The 20,766-nt window shown below is 45.8% G+C and overlaps 1 protein-coding gene across 1 annotated transcript in view; it reads right to left on the bottom strand.

Annotated features, from left to right (window-relative positions):
- zcchc2 (zinc finger, CCHC domain containing 2) overlaps window positions 1–20,766 on the bottom strand; it is a 65,383-nt gene that overhangs the window by 10,708 nt on the left and 33,909 nt on the right. Inside the window, exons 5-12 of the mRNA XM_063219920.1 lie at window positions 17,550–17,650; window positions 11,682–11,776; window positions 8,386–8,466; window positions 6,843–6,921; window positions 5,887–6,004; window positions 5,001–5,158; window positions 2,633–2,745; window positions 1,188–1,319 (exon numbers count right to left, since the gene is read on the bottom strand). Of these exons, the coding sequence (XP_063075990.1) occupies window positions 1,188–1,319; window positions 2,633–2,745; window positions 5,001–5,158; window positions 5,887–6,004; window positions 6,843–6,921; window positions 8,386–8,466; window positions 11,682–11,776; window positions 17,550–17,650 (877 nt within the window). The remainder of the gene's footprint in view (window positions 1–1,187; window positions 1,320–2,632; window positions 2,746–5,000; window positions 5,159–5,886; window positions 6,005–6,842; window positions 6,922–8,385; window positions 8,467–11,681; window positions 11,777–17,549; window positions 17,651–20,766) is intronic.

Raw genomic sequence — 20,766 nt, 5'->3', positions numbered from 1 at the left:
TGTCAATGGTTTTATGAACTTGTGAAAGTGACTGTTAATGGACCAGATCGATGAGCCCATGGCTAGATCGGTAATGTGCACACTCAGATGAGTTCCTGAGTTCTACTCAAATGCCAGCAGAATACTGCATAAATACCATTGTCTTCTTGAAAGTTGCAAACTTTTCCCTCACAGATCCAGCTATGGGCTCATCCACCCTGTCTGTCAATAGTCACTTTCACCAGTCCATAATACCTTTAAAAACTCTGTCCTAGGGTATTTCTTGACCCAGTCTTGACTTAATTAACTTGTTAAATGGTTGTCTGGTGTCATCCCTTCTTACCTTTGCTATGTCTCTGAGTGCTCAACAACCTGTTCTTCTGGACACCTGATGTAAGTTTGCATTCTGGAATATGATAGCACTGCAGGGTAATAATTTTCTTGTAGTTTCACCTTAAATTCTTCAAATTTTTGGCAGTGACATTTCATGTGAGACTGATGACTTTGCAACGGTGCATTTGATACTTCTGTGCTAACGTTACCAACGTCTTGCCAATTTCAAGAGAGCCACATCCCTCTGGAAGACTTCAAAATTGTTTATAGACTTTTCAGAGTTTGTTAGATCTATTTTGTGGCCCATTTTCCCAGGAGAAAGCAAAGTTGCCTAATAATTATGCACACCGGATATTGGGTGTTGGGCTCCTTTGATCACACCCCCATCTTATTATACACATATGCATGATCTGGAATGCTTAAATCCAATAGGTTTTCATGTTCATAAAGGTTGGTGGCAGAAAATACGCATAAAATGGACAATATGGTCAAAAAACATGTTTGCCTAATAATTCTGCACACAGTGTATATATAAAAAAAGACAATCCGCATACAAAGCTTTTCACAAAAAAGACCTGAAGTATGCGGACTCTCTCCTTTTTTGTGACAATAAGGTTAAAACAGAGGCTCTCAGCTATACTAAAGAGTTAATCGGGGAAGACAGAAAAGAATGTCCATTCATTAAAAAATCATGCAAATGTGTTTGTCAGTGCATTACTGGTCACTTAGCTGAAACTTAATGGAGTACACGTTATTATGACTACTGAGAAAGGGAAAAAGGAAAAAAAAATAGGGGTAGTGATAAAGGACAGAAAAACAACGGATCTATCTTTAAAGAAGACCGAAAAGAGCGTCCATGATAAATCAGGTCTAACCTCCGTCGTCATGGTAATCCTCCCGGTCGTCCTCGTCCTCGCTCTGCAGGCTGGCGTGGTGCAGGAGGTGCTGGGGACTCGAGGTCGTGGAGTACGAACTCTCGGACGACGTCTCTCCATACGCGTCAGGGCCTTCACACACACACACACACACGCACACGCACGCACAAGCACGCGCACGCACACATGCGCACGCACGCACACGCACGCACACACACACACACACACCGGAAAAACCATATAATATTAGAAATTTGAGATGATGATTTAACATACGACTCCGGGCTACAAGCTCAAAGTCCTGGCTACATGTCGAGGGCCATTTGGGAGATAAAAGGCGCCAGCAATTCAGTGCTTGTCTTCAGTTTTTTTTCCCAGCGCACCCTGGGTCATTTATTACTTGCCCCTACCGAGTATGTTGGACCAGGTATGTTGCAATGAGCCTGTCTGTCTGTTGCAGTGTTTGAGATCACCTGTGGGTGGCGCCAAACACACATCCTCATGGGTATCTGGCATTAGGCAGGAGGTCAAGATGCCATCTCTGATTGCTAATTCTACAACGGTGTCGTTTAGATGGGACATTTAATTCTTACTCTAACTCAAATTAATACAGAATAAAAGGAAGAATTAAAATGAATTCCGCTTCGAAAAACACCATGTACAACAATTCACAATAACATTGAAGTTATTCAGAATGAAACTTTATTAAAATAAAATGGGTTGTTATTTCCAAGTAACTTTACTCCTCTATCATTCCACTTTAGTGTTTTTCCTGTTCATTGTAGCATTTTTATATATCATCACATAGCAATGAGTATGAGTGGAACAACAGGAATTGTTATCAAACTTACAGCTATATAGAACCCTTTCTGCATCAGAGAACATCTACTGTATAGGAAATGGATGTGCATTCACTTCTCCCTTTTCTAGAGTAGGTAACAGATGGCTAGATGGCTTGTTTGCAGTACAGTATGTAGGCTACCAAGGTTTCATGACCTAGATCCAATCACATGGTGCACAACCTTCACAGCAGTAAGGAGGACACAAATACAGGATGTACAGCTTTGAACATCTCACCATCATGAAGAGAGAGATAGAAAAGAGAGAGGAGAGGAGAGGAGAGGAGAGGAGAGGAGAGGAGAGGGGTGGAGAGGAGAGGAGAGGAGAGGGGTGGAGAGGAGAGGAGAGGAGAGGAGAGGAGGAGAGAGGAGAGGGGTGGAGATGAGAGGAGAGGAGAGGAGAGGAAAGGGGTGGAGAGGAGAGAAGAGAGGAGGGGAGATGTGATGAGAGGAGAGGGGTGGAGAGGAGAGGAGAGGAGAGCGCACCATCATGAAGCAGGAGCGAGGAAAGAGAGAGGAGAGAGGCAAGGCGAGGCCAGGAGAGGAGAGGAGGAGAGGACAGTGGAGAAGAGTAGAAGACAGTGGAGAGGAGAGAGGGGAGCTCACCATCATCTTGCCGTTTCTTCTGAGCCACAGAGGACCTGCAGTGCACACTGCCCATGAAGCGTCCGTCCACTTCCCCCGACCTCACCTTCTCCCTGCAATACACATAGGAGAGACTCCCCATTACCAAAAGAAACTACCCTGATTAACTGATCACACCCCTTCATCCACACACCACTTCTTCACAAAAAATTCTCCTCTCCCTGAGATCAATTAGGTTCCCAAACTTTGTTACCCTAGTTTTTACAACGAGTTGACTAACACTGTTGTGCCAGAAGGTGTTGGAGAACAGAAGATCCTCCGAGGCAAAATGCTTTGTCCTTAATACTGTGAACAATCTCCAGGCCTCCAGCACTGGGCCATAGAAGCTGTGCGATGACACACCTCAACAAGTTTGCTGTGGGATAGTAAAAACACGTTGGTCGAGGAGGCCGCAGGTGACTGCCCGGAGTACTGCTCAACAAAAATCCACCAATGGCAGGTCTGGACTGTACAGCAATCCAATCAGATCTCACGTACATCCAATTTCTTATTGCCAGGTGCAGGGTCAAAATGTAAAGTTCTTGTAGGCAGGGGCGTAGGCAGAAATAATAAAACAGGTGGTCCCAGAAAAAATTGGACGGGCCCAACCCGAAAGCGTGTAGGTAGATATTATAATATCGCGCTCAAAAATGATACTTTGAAATTGAAATCATAGAAATCACAGAAGACGAACCAGACTGTTGACAAAATGATTAATTATCGCTCAGTACTATGCCATTAATTATAGCTCAATGAGGCAACAGTTGACTGTAAAGTGTGAATGGGGCGGGCTTGGATGTCAAGTGGGCGGGCCCAGGCCCACCCAGGCCCACCCCTGGGTACGCCTATGCTTGTAGGGTAAGGAAGAACCGCAGACCAATGAGCTCCTTTTTAATCCATTTTTATTTCCGTGACGTGTCGGGCCACCACAGCCCGTGGTAAGGTTCTTCCTTAACGTACCTGTACTGTACAGTAGCCTCCAAAGAGTAAGATGTGTAAGATGATTCAAACTCCAGCCACCCAATGCAAAGGAGTGTGCTTGAGGTCGGTCTCCTAGGGAGCGTTCCAATATGCGACCTTGCGTCCTCCACTTGTGCTTGTGGCCTCGTACCAGGAAGTAATATGTCATGATATCACTGACAAAAGCATTATATTTCAATATCTTGCAAGAGCTCAATTGCAAAGTAATTTTCTCATTTGCAAACTGGATGGTGAATGTAGAATAGTTCCCCAAAAATTGTTTTGGCTAGGCTGACAGCGGGGAAACTTAATTGTTTTCTACATGGAGGAGGGGCCAGGAGGCGGGACGAGGCCACAAGCACAAGTGGAGGACGCAAGGTCGCATATTGGAATGCACCCCTTGGGGGCGATGTCCCCTTCTTCTTCTCTTTCTATGGCATTTGGTGATGGCTTGAATAAGGTGTGCTCTACCGCCATCTACAGTGCCAAAGGAACTCCATATATTCTCAACCTAAAGCCTCTGTGCAGACTGCAGCCTCACTGATCTTAACTTTGCTGAGATGTCCACAGGGCCTCTATTTCCATTTTTTTGCTGCAAAACTTACAGTACTTTGGTTATACTAATAAATATTGATTTATTATTAAGTAAATATTCACAAAACGATCAAATTTGGCAATAGGCAGGACAGATTCAATGAGCAACATAGTTGCAGTACCCATTCTGGCCACCATTCTACACAGTGCACCTTTAAAATGGTTATGCATGTGCTGTTTTGGGAATAAGCTCTCCCATTACTCTTCATGTTTTTTTGGAATGCTGGAAAGTCCCGTTGACTTTGAATGAGCATTTTAATGTTCAAACAGGAAATATTTGTGTACAATGACCACTTGGAAAAGGCGAATGACCACCATCAAGAGCAAAGGGTTTGTAGTTCTGTCAAAATAAATAATCAATGAGTTCGTTCCCTTATAACATACCAACACTCTGCAGTTTCTTATTCAGCAGGGGGCATTCTACTCCCTCAGGAGAGGACATGAAAACAGCAATAAAACTGGAAAATATTACCTTTTTAAGAGCACGATTACTACCCTGTTGAGCGCGACTTGTTTTCTTGTTTTATGCTTTACTGTTTTTGAAATTACTGTACATGCTGAGCGATACGATCAAAATAGGCAAAGGCACTGACGCCAGTTTCACCTAAAGCACTGTATGAGAAACAGGCCATAAGACTCACTTACTGTATCTCACTTTAATTCTATTATTATTCTAATGCAATTCTATTATTATTATTGTAATAAGAGGCGGTGAACAGTTGCGTCAGCATGTTTCATATTGACATAATAATTTCATATAGTTTATTTAGTTTATAGTTGAGTCATGTTCCCTTAGGGGCGGGGGGGGCGATGTGTGGATGTCCCCTTCCTGAGAGAGGCTCTGGACCTGCTGGGCTCTGCTGTATACCTGCGGTCTCCGTCTACTGCTCTCCCCCTGGCAGTCTTGCCCACCAGGCCACCGTACTTCTCATCATAGCCCTCACAGACACAGCACTGCAATACGAGAGAGGGAGATGGACAGAGAGAGAGAGAGAGAGAGAGAGAGAGAGAGAGAGAGAGAGAGAGAGAGAGAGAGAGAGAGAGTGAGACGGGGGGCAGAGAGAGAGGGCGGGAAGAGAGAGAGAGGGGGGCGGGGTGGATAAGGGACAAACAAGGGATCATCAATAAGGGATATGATGAGGCCGTAAGTACCAGAGGACAAAGTCAACGTGCTACATGTGTTCTGCTGTCTTTCACGACCACACATAACCCTCATGTTTTTCAACATGGGTACTATCGCCATTATACTAGCAAAGTAAGCAAGGAACAAACTGCTCCCAGAAAAAGTGGTTCCCAACCAGGGGGACTTTTAAGGGGATTCATGGGAAATAAATGTTAAATAAATGAGAAAGCATTTAACTCATATGTGTGATAAAAATAACAAAAATCAAGTTCCCCATTAACCATCTATCTACATTATGCATCTAAAAGGTCAGCGAGTATGACGTAAGCATCTCGTGCAGGAAGGTGAAGGGGTTGTGTTTACAATGGTCCGCAACACTGTTGGATGCTCTCAAACAAAGTTTAATGGCACCTTTGCAACTTTGATGAACGAACGAGAGACCGAAGCGTAGTGCCATTAAACTTTGTTTGGGAGCATCACACAGTGTTGCGGACCTTTATATCCTTTTCCTTTGGGGTTCAACCACTGTCATGGACCACGCTACCTCAGCCATCCTCACCTGCTCAGACTGTGCTCCACAGACTCTGCACACCTCAGTGTCCGCCGCCCCACGGGGAATGTAGTTGGTGTCTCTGCTGTGCTCCGAGCGACCTCTCCTCCTGCTAGACTGCCCTCTACTGGAGAGGAAGGAGACAGCACTGTGAGCACCAGGTGGGACATTATAGGTGATGTATAACACACCCTGTCAGTTGTACGGCCAGAAACTGTGTGTTGTTTGCATGTGAATTGAGCCTGTTAATTAGGGGTGTAAATCATAGCCTCTATGACGATACGATTCGATATAGATTTCTTAAGGCAGCGATTCAATTATTTTCGATACGATACGATTCTATTTTTTCCAATAACTTTTCCACATCTATTATGTTATGGAGCTAGGGCATTGGGCAGGAGCCAGGGATACAGTTATTGTCGATACTAGAATCGATGCATGGATAAATATAGATTATTACACCCCTATTGTTAACCGTGTTATACCAAGGGAGGCACTGTTATTTTCCCAAAGTCTTCTTATGGAATATATTTCCCTGCAAATGTAAATGTAGACTTTTTCGATTGCCTTTCATTCTTCAATGAAATCACTCTGGCTCGCATCGCGGTCACATTTCTACCGCTACCAGGTATTAACTATGACGCAAGAGCGCTGTGTCATCCATCAAACCAGGCACAGTCATCATGTCAGTCACTTTCAGGATCCAAAAGCCACCCAAACACCAGATGGCTTTTTTTTTTTTTTTTTTAACACATTTGCATATTGACCACCAGCTGTATGTTTCCTGTATGTGTGTGTGTGTGTGTGTGTGTGTGTGTGTGTGTGTGTGTGTGTGTGTGTGTGCGCGTGATTGTGTGTGTGTGTGTGTGTGTGTGTGTGTGTGTGTGTGTGTGTGTGTGTGTGTGTGTGTGTGTGTGTGTGTGTGTGTGTGTGTGTGTGTGTGTGTGTCAGCAGTGTGCCCTTACCCGCGGCCGCCACCTTTGCTACTGTGCTTCATCCAAGCCACTGAGCGACCATATGGCTTCAGGTCCATATCAGAGAAGGCTGAGAGACACACCGTAGAAACATTACATTATTATTACATAACTGAGTCATTATGTTTGCACCACAATAAAATAGCTAAAAAGCATCCATTGCTATATGCAACATGCGCTGTACAGTATTGTGCTGTATAGTACTGTAGTGTTGGCATCTACTGAGGCTGTGTGGGACGGCACCAGGCTCCACTCGTGTCCACGGTAACCCAGGAGCACTTGCACCCAGCAGGACAGCACTCTCATCCTCTCTCTCTCTCTCTCTCTCTCACCACCCCCACCTCCATCCCTCCGTCTGTCTGTCTGTCTGTCTCTCTACCTCTCGCTCTCTTCCACTTCTTCACCTGCTCTGTTCCTCATGTGGTATGTCCTTCATTCTCCCACTCTTTATCTGCCTCTCCCTCTCCATCCGTCTCTCTCTCTCTCTCTCCTCCCTCCCTCCCTCTCATCTCTCCCTCTTCACACTTCATCTGCTTTGTTCCTCCCGTGACATGTCCTTCACTCCCCCCTCCCCCCTCTCTCTCTGTTCCTACCTCCTCTCTCTCCTCTTTCTCTTCCTTCCTCCCTCCTCTCTCTCTCCCGCTCTCGGTTCCTACCTCCCTTCTCTCTCCATCCCTCCCCCCTCGCTCTCTCCATCCCCCCTTGCCTCCTCTCTCAGTTCCAACCTCTTCCCTTCTCTCCCTCTCTCTCTCTCTCTCTCTCTGTCCCTCTGTCTGTTCCTACCTCCTCCCTTCTCTCCCTCTCTCCCCTCCCTCTCTCCCCTCCCTCTCCATCCCTCTCTCTCTCTCTCTCTCTCTCTTGGTTCCTACCTCCTTCCTCTCCTCTCTCTCTCCATCCATCCATCCCTCCCTCCTCTCTGGGTTCCTATCTCCTCCTTTCTCCCTCTCCGACTTTGACTTCACTCTGCACTTCTCTATTCTCCTCCTTCCCTTCTAATCTCTTTCTCTCACTCAATCAGTCACCTTCTCTCTCTCTCTCTCTCTCTCTCTCTCTCTCTCTCTCTCTCTCTCTCTCTCTCTCTCTCTCTCTCTCTCTCTCTCTCTCTCTCTCTCTCTCTCTCTCTCTCTCTCTCTCTCTCACCTCCCCATCTGTCTCTACCTTCTTCAGTCTATCTATACATCCATCCAGCTCCAGACACGAAGGGCCAGCCACATGGCAGCTGTCTGACACCATTAGTATGGACACACAACTATCCAAGCAGTGGAAAACACACACACACGCATGACACACACACACACACACACACACACACACACACACACACACACACACACACACACACACACACATACTTGCACACGTGCACACGTGCACGCGCGCACGCAGGCACGCACACACACACACACACACGTTGCACACACACATGTACGCACGCACAAGCTGTCTAGTACAAAACACAGGTGTGCGCACACACACGCGCACACATGTGCGTGCACGCACAAGCGCACACACATACACACAAACACACGCATACCTTCCTCCAGACTGGAGGTCTCTGAGTATGCGCTGCAGTGTGTGGCTGACTGGCACGGGCTGCCTGCTGTACTGGAGCCACCTGCAGGAGAAACAGATGGTGGAGCATTAGGACACCGCCAGAAACACACACACACACACACACACACACACGGCATACGCGGACACACACACACGGATACACAATACACACACACACGCACGTTCACGCACACCCACACACATGGATATACATACACACACACTCACACACACACGCACAGGCGTGCGTGTGCGCACACACGTGGATGCACACCCACACACAAACACACACACACACATACACACGAGCATAACCCCCCCCCCCCACACACACACACGGATGCACACCCACTACAAACACACACGCACACACACATACAGTCTTTACACAGAGACAAAAATAGGTGTCCCAAAACTGCAGTCCCCCGAGTTCACCGGTTTCCCAATTTTAACAACAAAGTGTATTTCAACACAAACTGCTATAGTATGCACATAGAAAAAGCCGAACACAGACCCGTGCAAGTACAGTGACATCATAACTACAGAGATACACCAGAGGCGACGCGACTCAAGAGACAGAGTGTAGCAGCAAGCGATACGAGAGATTGAGGAGACTAGAGTATGTCCGTACAGGCAGAAGGCAAAGCATTCAAGCATTCCCATTGGCTGTGGTCACTGACCTCTATACAGTCATTGGCTGTCGCGGCTTGTCGCCGAACCGCGTCATAGAAAGTTGAAAAGATTTCAACTTCAAATTGTCGCGCTCGTCGCGCAAATCGCTCTAGTCTCCAGAATCGCTTTTGTCTCTCGACTCAATACAAAGTCAATTACTTCCGTCGCTCGACTCGCTCAGATCGCCGCTGGTGTATCTCTGCGGTAAGAGTGCAGTGTACTATATAATTCAGTCCTAGACCACAGCATTCCCAACACCATTTTCTACATGATACAGGTATAACATGCTGTAGCCAGATGCTACAGTTGTTATTAACTACACACCCTGGTAAAAGTGTACCGCTATACAACACAAAAAGCAAAATAATTGCCAAATTTTACAACCTTTGCACGCATGTGCACATACAGAGAACCAATGCTCGTCTGCACCAAAAACGTGTGAAGTTCCATGTTGAAGTTCCATTTTTTAAAATTATCTTGCAACTTCTTGCTGAGATGGCATATCTTGTTACCGAGAATATAACAGTTGGTTAGATTCCAAGAATGTTATTGGCTAAAAACTTGAGTGGTGTGTTTCAGTCAGTTTATGTTTGGTTAGTGAAAAAAAAAACTTCCCATAACTGCCCACAACTTCAAATTGTCGCGCTCGTCGCGCAAATCGCTCTAGTCTCCAGAATCGCTTTTGTCTCTCGACTCAATACAAAGTCAATTACTTCCGTCGCTCGACTCGCTCAGATCGCCGCTGGTGTATCTCTGCGGTAAGAGTGCAGTGTACTATATAATTCAGTCCTAGACCACAGCATTCCCAACACCATTTTCTACATGATACAGGTATAACATGCTGTAGCCAGATGCTACAGTTGTTATTAACTACACACCCTGGTAAAAGTGTACCGCTATACAACACAAAAAGCTAAATAATTGGAGCCAAATTTTACAACCTTTGCACGCATGTGCACGTACAGAGAACCAATGCTCGTCTGCACCAAAAACGTGTGAAGTTCCATGTTGAAGTTATCTTGCAACTTCTTGCTGAGATAGCGTATCTTGTTACCGAGAATATAACAGTTGGTTAGATTCCAAGAATGTTAATGGCTGAAAACTTGAGTGGTGTGTTTCAGTCAGTTTATGTTTGGTTAGTGAAAAAAAAAACTTCCCATAACTGCCCACAATGCACGGCTCCCTGCCTGGCGTAGTGCTGATTGTAAAAGATTACTCGGGCATCCACCATAAATATCAGATTGTAATTGGGACCAATTCGTAGCAAGATGAATGTGCCATCCAGTTACACACAGACACATTTCTAAAACGCCTACGGTGCATTTTAGGTTACACCATTGACAACAACACCCCTGAATGTGCAGTATAAATCACTTTAAGACAATGTTTGCAATCGATTAAATTCACACGACTAGAGTATTTCCAGGAAAACAAAATTCAAACATGAAACCTTAGGTGTATTGTGTTAGCCAAACTCTCGCTAGACCTGTGTAGTTCGGCACAGCTTTGTGAGCCTCACTCACTAAGGAAGAGTGTGCAATGATTTCCTTTTTCAGAGGGCATGGCTTCATCTACCATTTGTCCATCCTTGCCAACAACAAGTTCCTTCAAAACCATTCTGTGTTCATACAAAAAGAAATAATATTTGGTAGAGTTGTCGCGCGACTCCTCGAGGCGAGCAGTCATTGATATTACAATGACGAACGATCACTTCGGCAAGTTTCAAGCCAGAGAGCTTTACCCGTGTGTGTAGCTTGACCTCTGTACGGTAGCTGTGCAAGACCCAGACTAGTATTGTGTGTCTAATGACTAGTCCTGGGCGGTATACCGTTAAAAAACCGTGATAGCGGTTTTCACCTACACAATGTTCACTTTTTGATGAGAGTTTTTTTTTTTTTTTTTTAAGTGATTAAAATGCCAATGGAGATTAATTGAAATTCAGGATTTTGTCTCATTTGAAAATTTAATTTCAGCCTTTTCTTCAGAAACATTGAGATGTGGGGGAAATCGCCGCTTATGAAAAAAAAATCGTGCAGAGAACCGTGATATTAATTTTCACCAAGAAAACCGTGATACGCTTTTTTTCCCAGAACCGCCCAGCCCTACTAATGACAGAGAAAATCAATTCCAAAGACCTCTGGGATCTTATCACCCCTGTGCTGCCAGCAGCTTTGTATAGTATTGCAGACCGAGGGGAAATATTGATTTTTCTTTTTTATTATTATTTTTAAATACACTCTTTTGCAGTGTTCAGAAACGTGTAGACGTGTGACACAGTAGGGTAATGCACTGCAAGCTTGTCCTGCCTTCTAGACATGAGCCCATGTTATTAGATCATTAGATATTTATTTATACAATACCAAGAGTAACATCAGGAGAGTAGCCCTGTGAGGGAGGACACCTCTAGTCCACATCAGCAACAGAAATAATTTAGCAGAGGTAAATATACGAAAACTAGAGGCACTGATATCCCACTCACAGAAACATGCGATCTATCAGAATATGCGATCTATCAGAATATGCGATCTATGTCCGATCTACGGACACATTTCTAAACCGCCTCTATGGAGTTTTTAGTTTGCATCATCGATCGGCAACACTCACTTTGGAAGCAGTATGGAAGAGAGGAGTCGGAGAGGAAGAAGGAGCACACGGGCCACATCTGACGGACCTCCAGCGGCAACAATAGGAGCTTCTCCCTGGAGGAGAGAGAGAAAGAGAACAGAGAGCAGAGAGAGAGCGAGAGAGGGAGAGGGAGAGGGAGAGGGAGAGAGAGAGAGAGAGAGAGAGAGAGAGAGAGAGAGAGAGAGAGAGACGGAGACAGAGAGATAGAGGGAGAGGGAGAGGGAGAGGGAGAGAGAGAGAGGGAGAGAGAGAGAGAGAGAGAGAGAGAGAGCGCAGAGAATAGAGAATAGAGAATAGAGAATAGAGAATAGAGACGGGGAGAGAGATAAACAAAGCTGGTGTCGCATATCAAATACATGCTCTCTCTCCTCTGTGGTTACATCCCTGACCAGTATCTCATCAAATTCTCACATTCACAACACTTTACTTGATGCCGGCGTCATACATATGACATAACGGTGTCATAACAGTGTCATAATAGCATCATGAACGAGTCATAAACGTTTTATGACCATGAAAAGTTGACATTGTTCGGCCTGTTTTTGTCATATCCGAATTTCACTTAAAGAGTGATAAAGTCACTTAAAGTCATACAATGTTTATGACCTTGACATAATGTTTATGACACATTCAGGACTGAATTATGACAATGTTATGACACCGTTAAGTCATACGTTTAACGCAGGCGTCAAGTAAAGTGTTACTAAATTCACTAAAGATACCATACGATTAAAGTGAAAATCAGGAGATAAGATGGGGGATAGAAAACTTCGGGGGAAAGAAAGATGAAAGAGCTGAAAAGCGGGAAAGCTCTGGTGCACCGACAGGAAATGAAGTCAGAGAGCAAAAAGGCACGAGAAAAGGGAGAAGGGATTAAGCTTTGTCAGTGCTTTGTGTGCGTTTGTGTGCGTCTGTGTGTGTCTGTGTGTGTGCGTCTGTGTGTGTCTGTCTGTCTGTGTCTGTCTGTCTGTGTCTGTCTGTCTGTGTCTGTCTGTCTGTGTCTGTCTGTCTGTGTCTGTCTGTCTGTCTGTCTGTCTGTCTGTCTGTCTGTGCGTCTCTGTGTGCGTCTCTGTGTGCGTCTGTCTGTGCGTCTGTCTGTGCGTCTGTCTGTGCGTCTGTCTGTGCGTCTCTGTGTGTGTGCGCGCGTCTGTGTGTCCGTCTGATTGCATTCATTTTCCCGTTAGTGTTTGGGAGGGTGTCAGAGGTGGTGTTACTCAAACATTCCAACAGACAGCAGAGAGTGAGAAGTCCAGCGAGCGAGCGAGCGAGCGAGCGCAAGAGAGCAAAGATCACAAAGATCACAAAGCTCAAGATGTTGGTTAGCAAAATGAAGATCAAGATGTCAGGGCCGAGGTGGGTCAGTGAGCTAGGACGCCGTGCCATTGCACCGGCGACCCGGGTTTGATTCCGGGCCAAGGTCATTTGCAGATCCTTCCCCAGCTCTCTCTCTCCCCACTTGTTTCCTGTCACACTCTCAAACTGTCCGATCTAAAATAAAGGCGCAAAAGACCAAAAAAAGAAAAATAAAACAAAACAAAAAACCAAGATGTTAGCAATTTGTTCACCACTAACATCAGTGGTTTCTCATGTCTTATCTCCAGTCCTGCCAGGAACTGCAGATGTAGATTACCCTGAGGCTAACTCTGGTACAATGCATGGAATTGCAACATTTAATTTTATTTGTATTTAACTCATTGGCTGCCTTAGCCGTCGAATGACGTCATTTCGAATAGTGACGCCCCCTGCCTTCGACGTCGTTCGCCGATAATTGCGTTTTTTTACAGCCACGCCTTGAGGACGGTCTGACCTATGTTGTGTATTAATTTCACGCCTCTAGTCATGTTCTAACTGTTCCTGTAGGTGGCAGAAGTGTCCTTAGGAACAGTCAGGGCAGGGCATTAGCTCACATCAAGAGGAAATGTCAAGACAAAAACATCCCTTTTTACTATTATAATCTCAAAAGTAGCATAGCAAAATAATTTTTGAAAGTAAAGCACCTGTGACAGTAGTCTACTTTCTTGCCCTCTGATTTTAACACAGGTATTCTACTGATTTTAGTGTCACAGCCTGACAAAAAAAAAACTTCCTCTCATGACCAAAATACACCCCCCTGTTGCCATCTAGCTAGTAGGAATTGTAACTAGCTTGCCCAAAATACACCATGTTCAACCAGAGATGATCTGTGTGGCAACTGTTTCATTTTGGATAATGTGATCAGCCTACACAACATCAGGATGATGCATACAAAAGATCTTCTAACAGGAAAATGCACGGGACTAGTGGTCACCTCAGTTGGGAATGTTTGGCTATTGTTTGCTACGCTAGCTAGCTAGCACGAAATCGCTAACAACTTACAACTAAGCCTAAATAAAGGAGCCTTGGTAAGTCAACTATTTTTACTCATTCTACAGTTGCAGTTATGGATCTGTATAGTATGATCAGCTTACTGTATCATCAAAAAGACAGGGGGGTTGCAGATTCTTGGAACAGAGCAGGCTAGCCTTTGTGTCTGGTCAGATCAATGATAGACCTCCTTGGGTCAGATACATTCAGCTCACATGAGAAAGCATTGCGCTTAGCCTCAGACCAGCTAGCCTTCCCCACTCCAATCGGCTTGTGAAATGTTGGATATGTGATCAGTACTTTATCAAAAGAAAATTCATTGAACAATATATGACAAGATCACTATAGCAGAAACATGATGACAGTAATCATCAATCTGCAAATTGTCCGCTCTGCCAAAGAAGCAGCAGTAAGCTAAGTTGTGCTGCCTGCCTGCCTGCCTGCCTGTTCACAGGTACAGGAGGGAAGTTAGGGAACAAATCAGCTGTGATTTGTTCCCCAACGAGAGGAGGACAGGCTAAACAGAGGGACAGTATTTCTGTGAGTTTAGTATTTCACATGAGTTACATGCACCTGTTGTCATGATCCATTGTGCGCGCCAGCAACAAACCAAAACACTCTTGTTTTCAAGCCCACCCCCATTATATTTCAGTACATTATTAGGTTGAAAAGACCATACAAACGATCTTTTGTTCTGGATACAGATGACAGGAGACTCTGTAATAGCATCTGATAGGTTTGGAGTTGTTAGGACGGTGTCATTATGAGCAAAAACACTTGCAATTATAGGTCAACTTCAAATGGCGTTTTCTCAGCTTTTTGGCTAGAAAGCAGCATTTTGGCGAATTCCACTTATTTTCAACAGATGATTATGAAAGAACGGAAAGGGGTAGAGAGACACCGTTTTTTTTCTGATGACAGATGAGCGTCTAATCTGTGTTTTGATAGGTATGGTGTTGACATAGACACAGAACTCAATTTTCTGTGAGCCTCCAAAAAACACCCAAAATGCTGAAAAATCTCTGGCACTCTGGGTTACTCTTTTATGAAAATGGCTGGCAGCCAATGAGTTAATTGTACATGGTCCCTAATACATTTTAATTGATTTGAATAGTTAGCAGATTGCAGCATCAGCAGTGGTCTCACTTGATTTGACACAGTCAGCCCTCCGTTACTCATTCATTCACTTCATACACCAACATGGGCGAGTCAAGGGTTACATACCGCCATTCAGACATACCGCCATTCCGACATACCGCCATTCCAACATACCGCCATTCCAACATTGACATTTTATTGCAGGAACCATTTTTCCAGCTTGCAGGAACTGTTTTCAGACCATACCTGTAAGGGCATTTGGACCCTGACAAAATTAGACACTAAATTATACAATAATCCTGAAATTGCGCTGTCACTCTCTCCACTTCTGCTCATGTAGCAACATTGTTGCAAATGTCAATTGAGTTAGAACGTTGTTCACACACCTTTAAGTCGTTGCAACAATGTTCTAATGACTCGGAATGGCTCGGAATGACAATCAAATACTGTCGGAATGGCGGTTGCCCCCCCTGAGTCAAGTGGTAGCCTCCAAGCTAAGAGGTTCTCAACCTTTTTTGATCAAACACCCCCATGAGCTAATCAGAAGCCTCCCAATGCCCCCTTGACCTCATAATAAGTCTGTCAACGCCTTCCCCTAAGCACAACTGAGCACCCATTGAGCCCCCGTTGAGAAACACTACTCCAAGCTAAGCTTTATAATATGAACAGTAAAACTAAAATGTTAAAAAAATATATGGATAACAAAATGTATTCCAATATATAAAATGTCCAAAAAATAATTAAGTCCATTTCTTTGTCCTCTATAGATGAACAATCTTGTAGTGATTAGATGATTACCAGTGAGGCGAGGCAGCGTAGCGCACACAGTGGCCGCTTTGTGTGTCCCGCTCCTGGGAGGGCTGGGCTGGGCTTGCCCTGCCGCGCGGCACAGAGTGGAGGGGAGCCATGGAAGTAAGAGTTAGGCTAATCTCATTGACCTCCGCATTCCATTTTCACAGAAAAGATGACGGCTCATGGAACCTTTAACCCACAGATTGCCATTGACGTAGTTCCAAAATAGTTCCAGGAAGTGAGCGACGCAGAACGCAGAAAGTACAGTAAAAGGTAACTGTAACTCATTTTAATTCTTTTTTTTTTACATCATCTTTGCTTGTTATGTAGTGGTTCTGTGTTAGTCTCTAGTGAAAAGAAAGAAGCTGCCTAGAATCATTTGAATGTCTGCGAATTATGTCACAGACTGACTTCCTGTACCCTGGTTGTCACAACTCTGAATTCCATGGCTCTGGAATGGAGCGGAGCGGAGCAGAGGGGGCGGCCACATTGCAAACCCCCGACACAGGAAGTGGAATCCCCCCCGGTCCTGACATCAGCGCAGCCTGACCTAAATATCACGGCCCTGCTCTGCTCTGCTCTGCTCAGCTCCGCTCGCAGTTGGCCTTTTAGAAAGAGGAAACTTTCCATCCCGTCGTATCCTAAATGGATTTACAGCCATTAGCAAGAGAGAGGGAGGAAGAGAGAGAGGGATAGAGAGAGAGAGAGAGAGAGTGAGAGAGAAAGAGAAAGAGAAAGAGAGAGAGAGAGAGAGAGAGAGAGAGAGAGAGCTGACAGTGAGGGGGCAGCAGCAGGGCTAATGGGTATAATGTTATGTGCTAAGGCAAGGGCAGCAGGACACCCTGACTGTTGCTGCTGGAGGACAGGACAAAGCACGCCGCAGTTTAAGGCCTAGACACTGTGTGTGTGTGTGTGTGTGTGTGTGTGTGTGTGTGTGTGTGTGTGTCTGTGTGTGTGTGTGTGTGTGTTACAGAAGGACCACTCTGCTCGTGAGTACGTGATCAGAGTCGAGAGCGGAGAAGGGAAGGCTGTCCATCTCCACAGGGCAAACGTTTTTTTTGTTTCAAGGAAAACGAGTCAGGGAGAGTAGGAAGCAAGTTAAAGACAGTCACGCACGCACGCACAAGAAAGGCACGGACAGGAAAACAATGCACATCAAGTAGGTAGCTGGGCAGCTAAGCAGAAGGTCGAACAAGAAAAAAAGCAAATAATACAAAAATACTGAAAATGGAGTCAATAGGGCAGGCGTTTTATCAGGCCCCCTGATATTATTTTAATGTTATGCAGCTTCATATGAAATATGACATGTGTCTTAGAAATCACATTTGCAATGCAATTAAGTTATATTTCAGGGGACCTCGAGAAAGTGGGGTCTGTTTTAAAGGTGACTGCCTTCAACATAGGCCTAAAGTGCAGGGGAAAAATCCTGGTTTGTGTTCATAGTGTGGCCCTTGGTGGACTTTTACGACCCTTGGAGGAATTTGAAGTGGCCCCTCAAATGAAAAAGGTTCCCCACCCAGGGATTACAGAGAAACGGACAGACAGAAAGAGAGGGGGGCAGAGTGAAAGAGAAGGGGGGGGGGGGAGGGGGGCACGCGAGGTGTTGCTACTGACTTGAGCATCCTCTCCTGGTCGATGGGGTCAAGCTGATCACTCTGGCTCAGGACACGCAGGAGAGCCTTCTCACACGATGAGGAACAACGACCCTCAGACAGCTGCAGAGTGGGTGAGAAAGAGACAGGGAGTGTATGACAGAGAGTGAGAGTGAAAGAGAGAGAGAGTGAGAGTGAGAGTGAAAGAGAGAGAGAGAGAGAGAGAGAGAGAGAGAGAGAGAGAGAGAGAGAGAGAGACGAAGAGTTAAGAGAGAGAGAAGGCGACAGAAAGAAAAAGGAATGAGAGAAGAGAAGAGCAGAGCAGAGCAGAGAAGAGAAGAGAAGAGAAGAGAAGAGAAGAGAAGAGAAGAGAAGATACGAGGAGAGAAAAGAAGAGAAGAGAGGAGAAGAGAAGAGAAGAGAAGAGAAGAGAAGAGAAGAGAGAAGAGAAGAGAAGAGAAGAGAAGAGAAGAGAAGAGAAGAGAAGAGAAGAGAAGAGAAGAGAAGAGAAGAGTAGAGTAGAGTAGAGTAGAGTAACTTTATTGATCCCCAGGGGGAAATTCAGGTATCCAGTAGCTTACAAGTACACAAATACACAAAAGCCCACATGGACATTTCAAGACAAAAAAAAAACACAGGAATAGTCATCAGGGTGGGGAAAATACAATAAAATAATAGAGATAAATGTAGAAAAAGGTAATTGTGCAAAAAGACATTCTGTGAGTTGGGATAGACCAAAAGCAGAAAAAACAGAAAAAACATACTCTGTCAGTTAAGGTAGACAACAAGTGTTGATGGATACATCTATGATATAGTATAGTATGTAGAAGTAGGCAGTGTACAGAGTATGATAGGGGTTGAACATTCTTACAATGTCACAGTAAAGTACAGGTAAGTGTTTTAGGCAAGCACACACACACACCACACACACACAAACACACACACACACACACACACACACACACACACACACACACACACAAAGAGGTTCCCCAGTAACTGGGCCAGCTCCGACAGATCACAGTCTTTGCTTGTGGCAAGCAGGAAAAACAAGTATGTCCAGTGGTCAAGGGTCAAAAGTTCCTTAGTGCAGTTATTGGACAGCACACGCACACACACACACACACACACACACACACACACACACACACACACCACACACACACACACACACACACACACACACACACACACACACACACACACACACACACACACACACACACACACACACCAAGGGGTTGAGGCCAGCTCAGGCATTTCAGGCAGTCCAGTCCCCTATGATGATGTTCTTCTTAGTGTCCTTCTGTGTGTTGTTAAACAGCTGAATTGCCCATGGGACAAAGGACTTCCTTAGTCTGTCAGTCCTGCAGGTGAAAGCACGGAGTCTGTGGCTGAACAGACTCAGTTGGTTAGTGAAGGTGGCGTTAAGGGGGTGATGCTGATTGTCCATAATAGAGTCTAGTCTGCTCAGTGTTCTGCTCTCGGTTATTGAGGTGAGTGTCTCCAGTTCCATGCCCACCACTGATCCCGCCTTCCTCACCAGTCTGTCAAGGCGTCCAGCATCTCTCTTCCTGATGCTTCCTCCCCAGCACGTCGCAGCAAAGAAGAGCACGCTGGCCATGACAGACTGGTAGAACATAAGCAGAAGTCGGCTGCAGACATTGAAGGACCTCAGCCTTCTGAGGAAATAGAGCCTGCTTTGGCCTTTCCTGTAGAGTGCATCTGAGTTTGTGGACCAGTCCAGTTTATTGTCGAGGTGCACTCCTAGGTACTTGTAAGTGCTGACAGTCTCCACTTTCTCTCCCCCAATAGAGACAGGCACCAAGGGTGGGATGGAGCGCCTGAAATCAACCACCATTTCCTTGGTTTTGGTGGTGTTCAGGTGCAGCTGATTGTTTTGACACCATCCCACAAAGTTGTCAACCAGTCCCCTGTACTCCTCCTCCTGACCATCTCTGATACACCCCACAATTGCAGTGTCGTCTGAGAACTTCTGCATGTGGCATGTCGCAGAGTTGTAGCTGAAGTCTGTCGTATACAGAGTGAACAGTACGGGGGAAAGCACCGTTCCTTGTGGCGCTCCTGTGCTGCTCACCACTGTCTCAGATGTGATGTCACCCATCCTTACAAACTGGGGTCGTTCCGTGAGGTAGTCAGTGATCTAGGTCACCAGGCCAGGCTCCACTCCCATCTGCACCAGTTTATCTCTCAGCAGCAGTCGTTGAATAGTGTTGAAAGCGCTGGAGAAATCAAAAAACATGATTCTCACAGCACAGCCACCCTTGTCCAAGTGAGAATGTATCCTGTGGAGGAGATACAGGATAGCATCCTCCACTCCCACGTTCTCTTGGTAGGCAAACTGCAGAGGATCCAGTGCGTGTCGTACCTGGGGCTTGAGGTGGTAGCGCAGCAGCAGCACCCGTTCGAATGTTTTCATTAGATGTGAGGTGAGGGCAACCGGTCTGTAATCGTTGAGTTCCTTGGGGTGTGCTTTCTTTGGGACGGGTATCAGGCATGATGTTTTCCACATGGTGGGGACCTTTCCTTCCTGCAGACTCCTATTGTACAGGTGATGTAATGGCTCAGCTAATGCCTCAGCACATGTCTTGAGCAGTCTTGCACAAACGCCATCAGGGCCAGCTGCCTTGGATTTTAGTTTTTTCAGTACCCCTCTGACTTGTTCAGAGGTGATAGTCAGTGATGGTTGTGGTCGAATGAGGTTTGGGAGGGTGGGAGGGGTGGATGGTGGTGGTGGGTAAGTTGTTTCCAGTGGCAGAGGTGAGGGACTGGAGCGGGGGGTAGCGACGGTGGGGGTTGGTGGGCCTGCTGTGTCCATCAGTGGGGGTGCTATGGCAGAGTTGCAGATGGTCGGGGTGGAGGCCATAGGCAGAGCTGGGGGATGGGTAGATGTAGTGTCCATGTATTTGTCACAGGGTGGAGTGTCGCTGAGAGTGGGGGGTTCTGAGTGAGGGAGATCGGAGCCGGCTGAAAAGTGATCTTCAGGGTCGTTGCCAGAGTCGTTGTCAAGTGCGGGCTGGGGGGTGAGGGAGCTTGAGAGGTGACGACTGAGTGACCTCCCCCAGTGCCAAAGTTGCCAAACCGGTTGTAAAACTGGTTTAGGTCATTGGCCATTGATGGGTCGCCATCAACCATGCATCTCTTCTTCCCACAGCCGGTGATGTTTCTAAGCCCCTGCCAAGCCTCTCTGGAATTGTCGCTCATTTTCTTTTCCACTT

The sequence above is a fragment of the Engraulis encrasicolus genome, chromosome 16, assembly GCF_034702125.1.
Source record: "Engraulis encrasicolus isolate BLACKSEA-1 chromosome 16, IST_EnEncr_1.0, whole genome shotgun sequence".
NCBI lineage: Eukaryota > Metazoa > Chordata > Actinopteri > Clupeiformes > Engraulidae > Engraulis > Engraulis encrasicolus.
The sequence above is the reverse complement of the archived record's forward strand: the minus strand, read 5'-3'. Positions and strand labels throughout refer to the sequence as shown.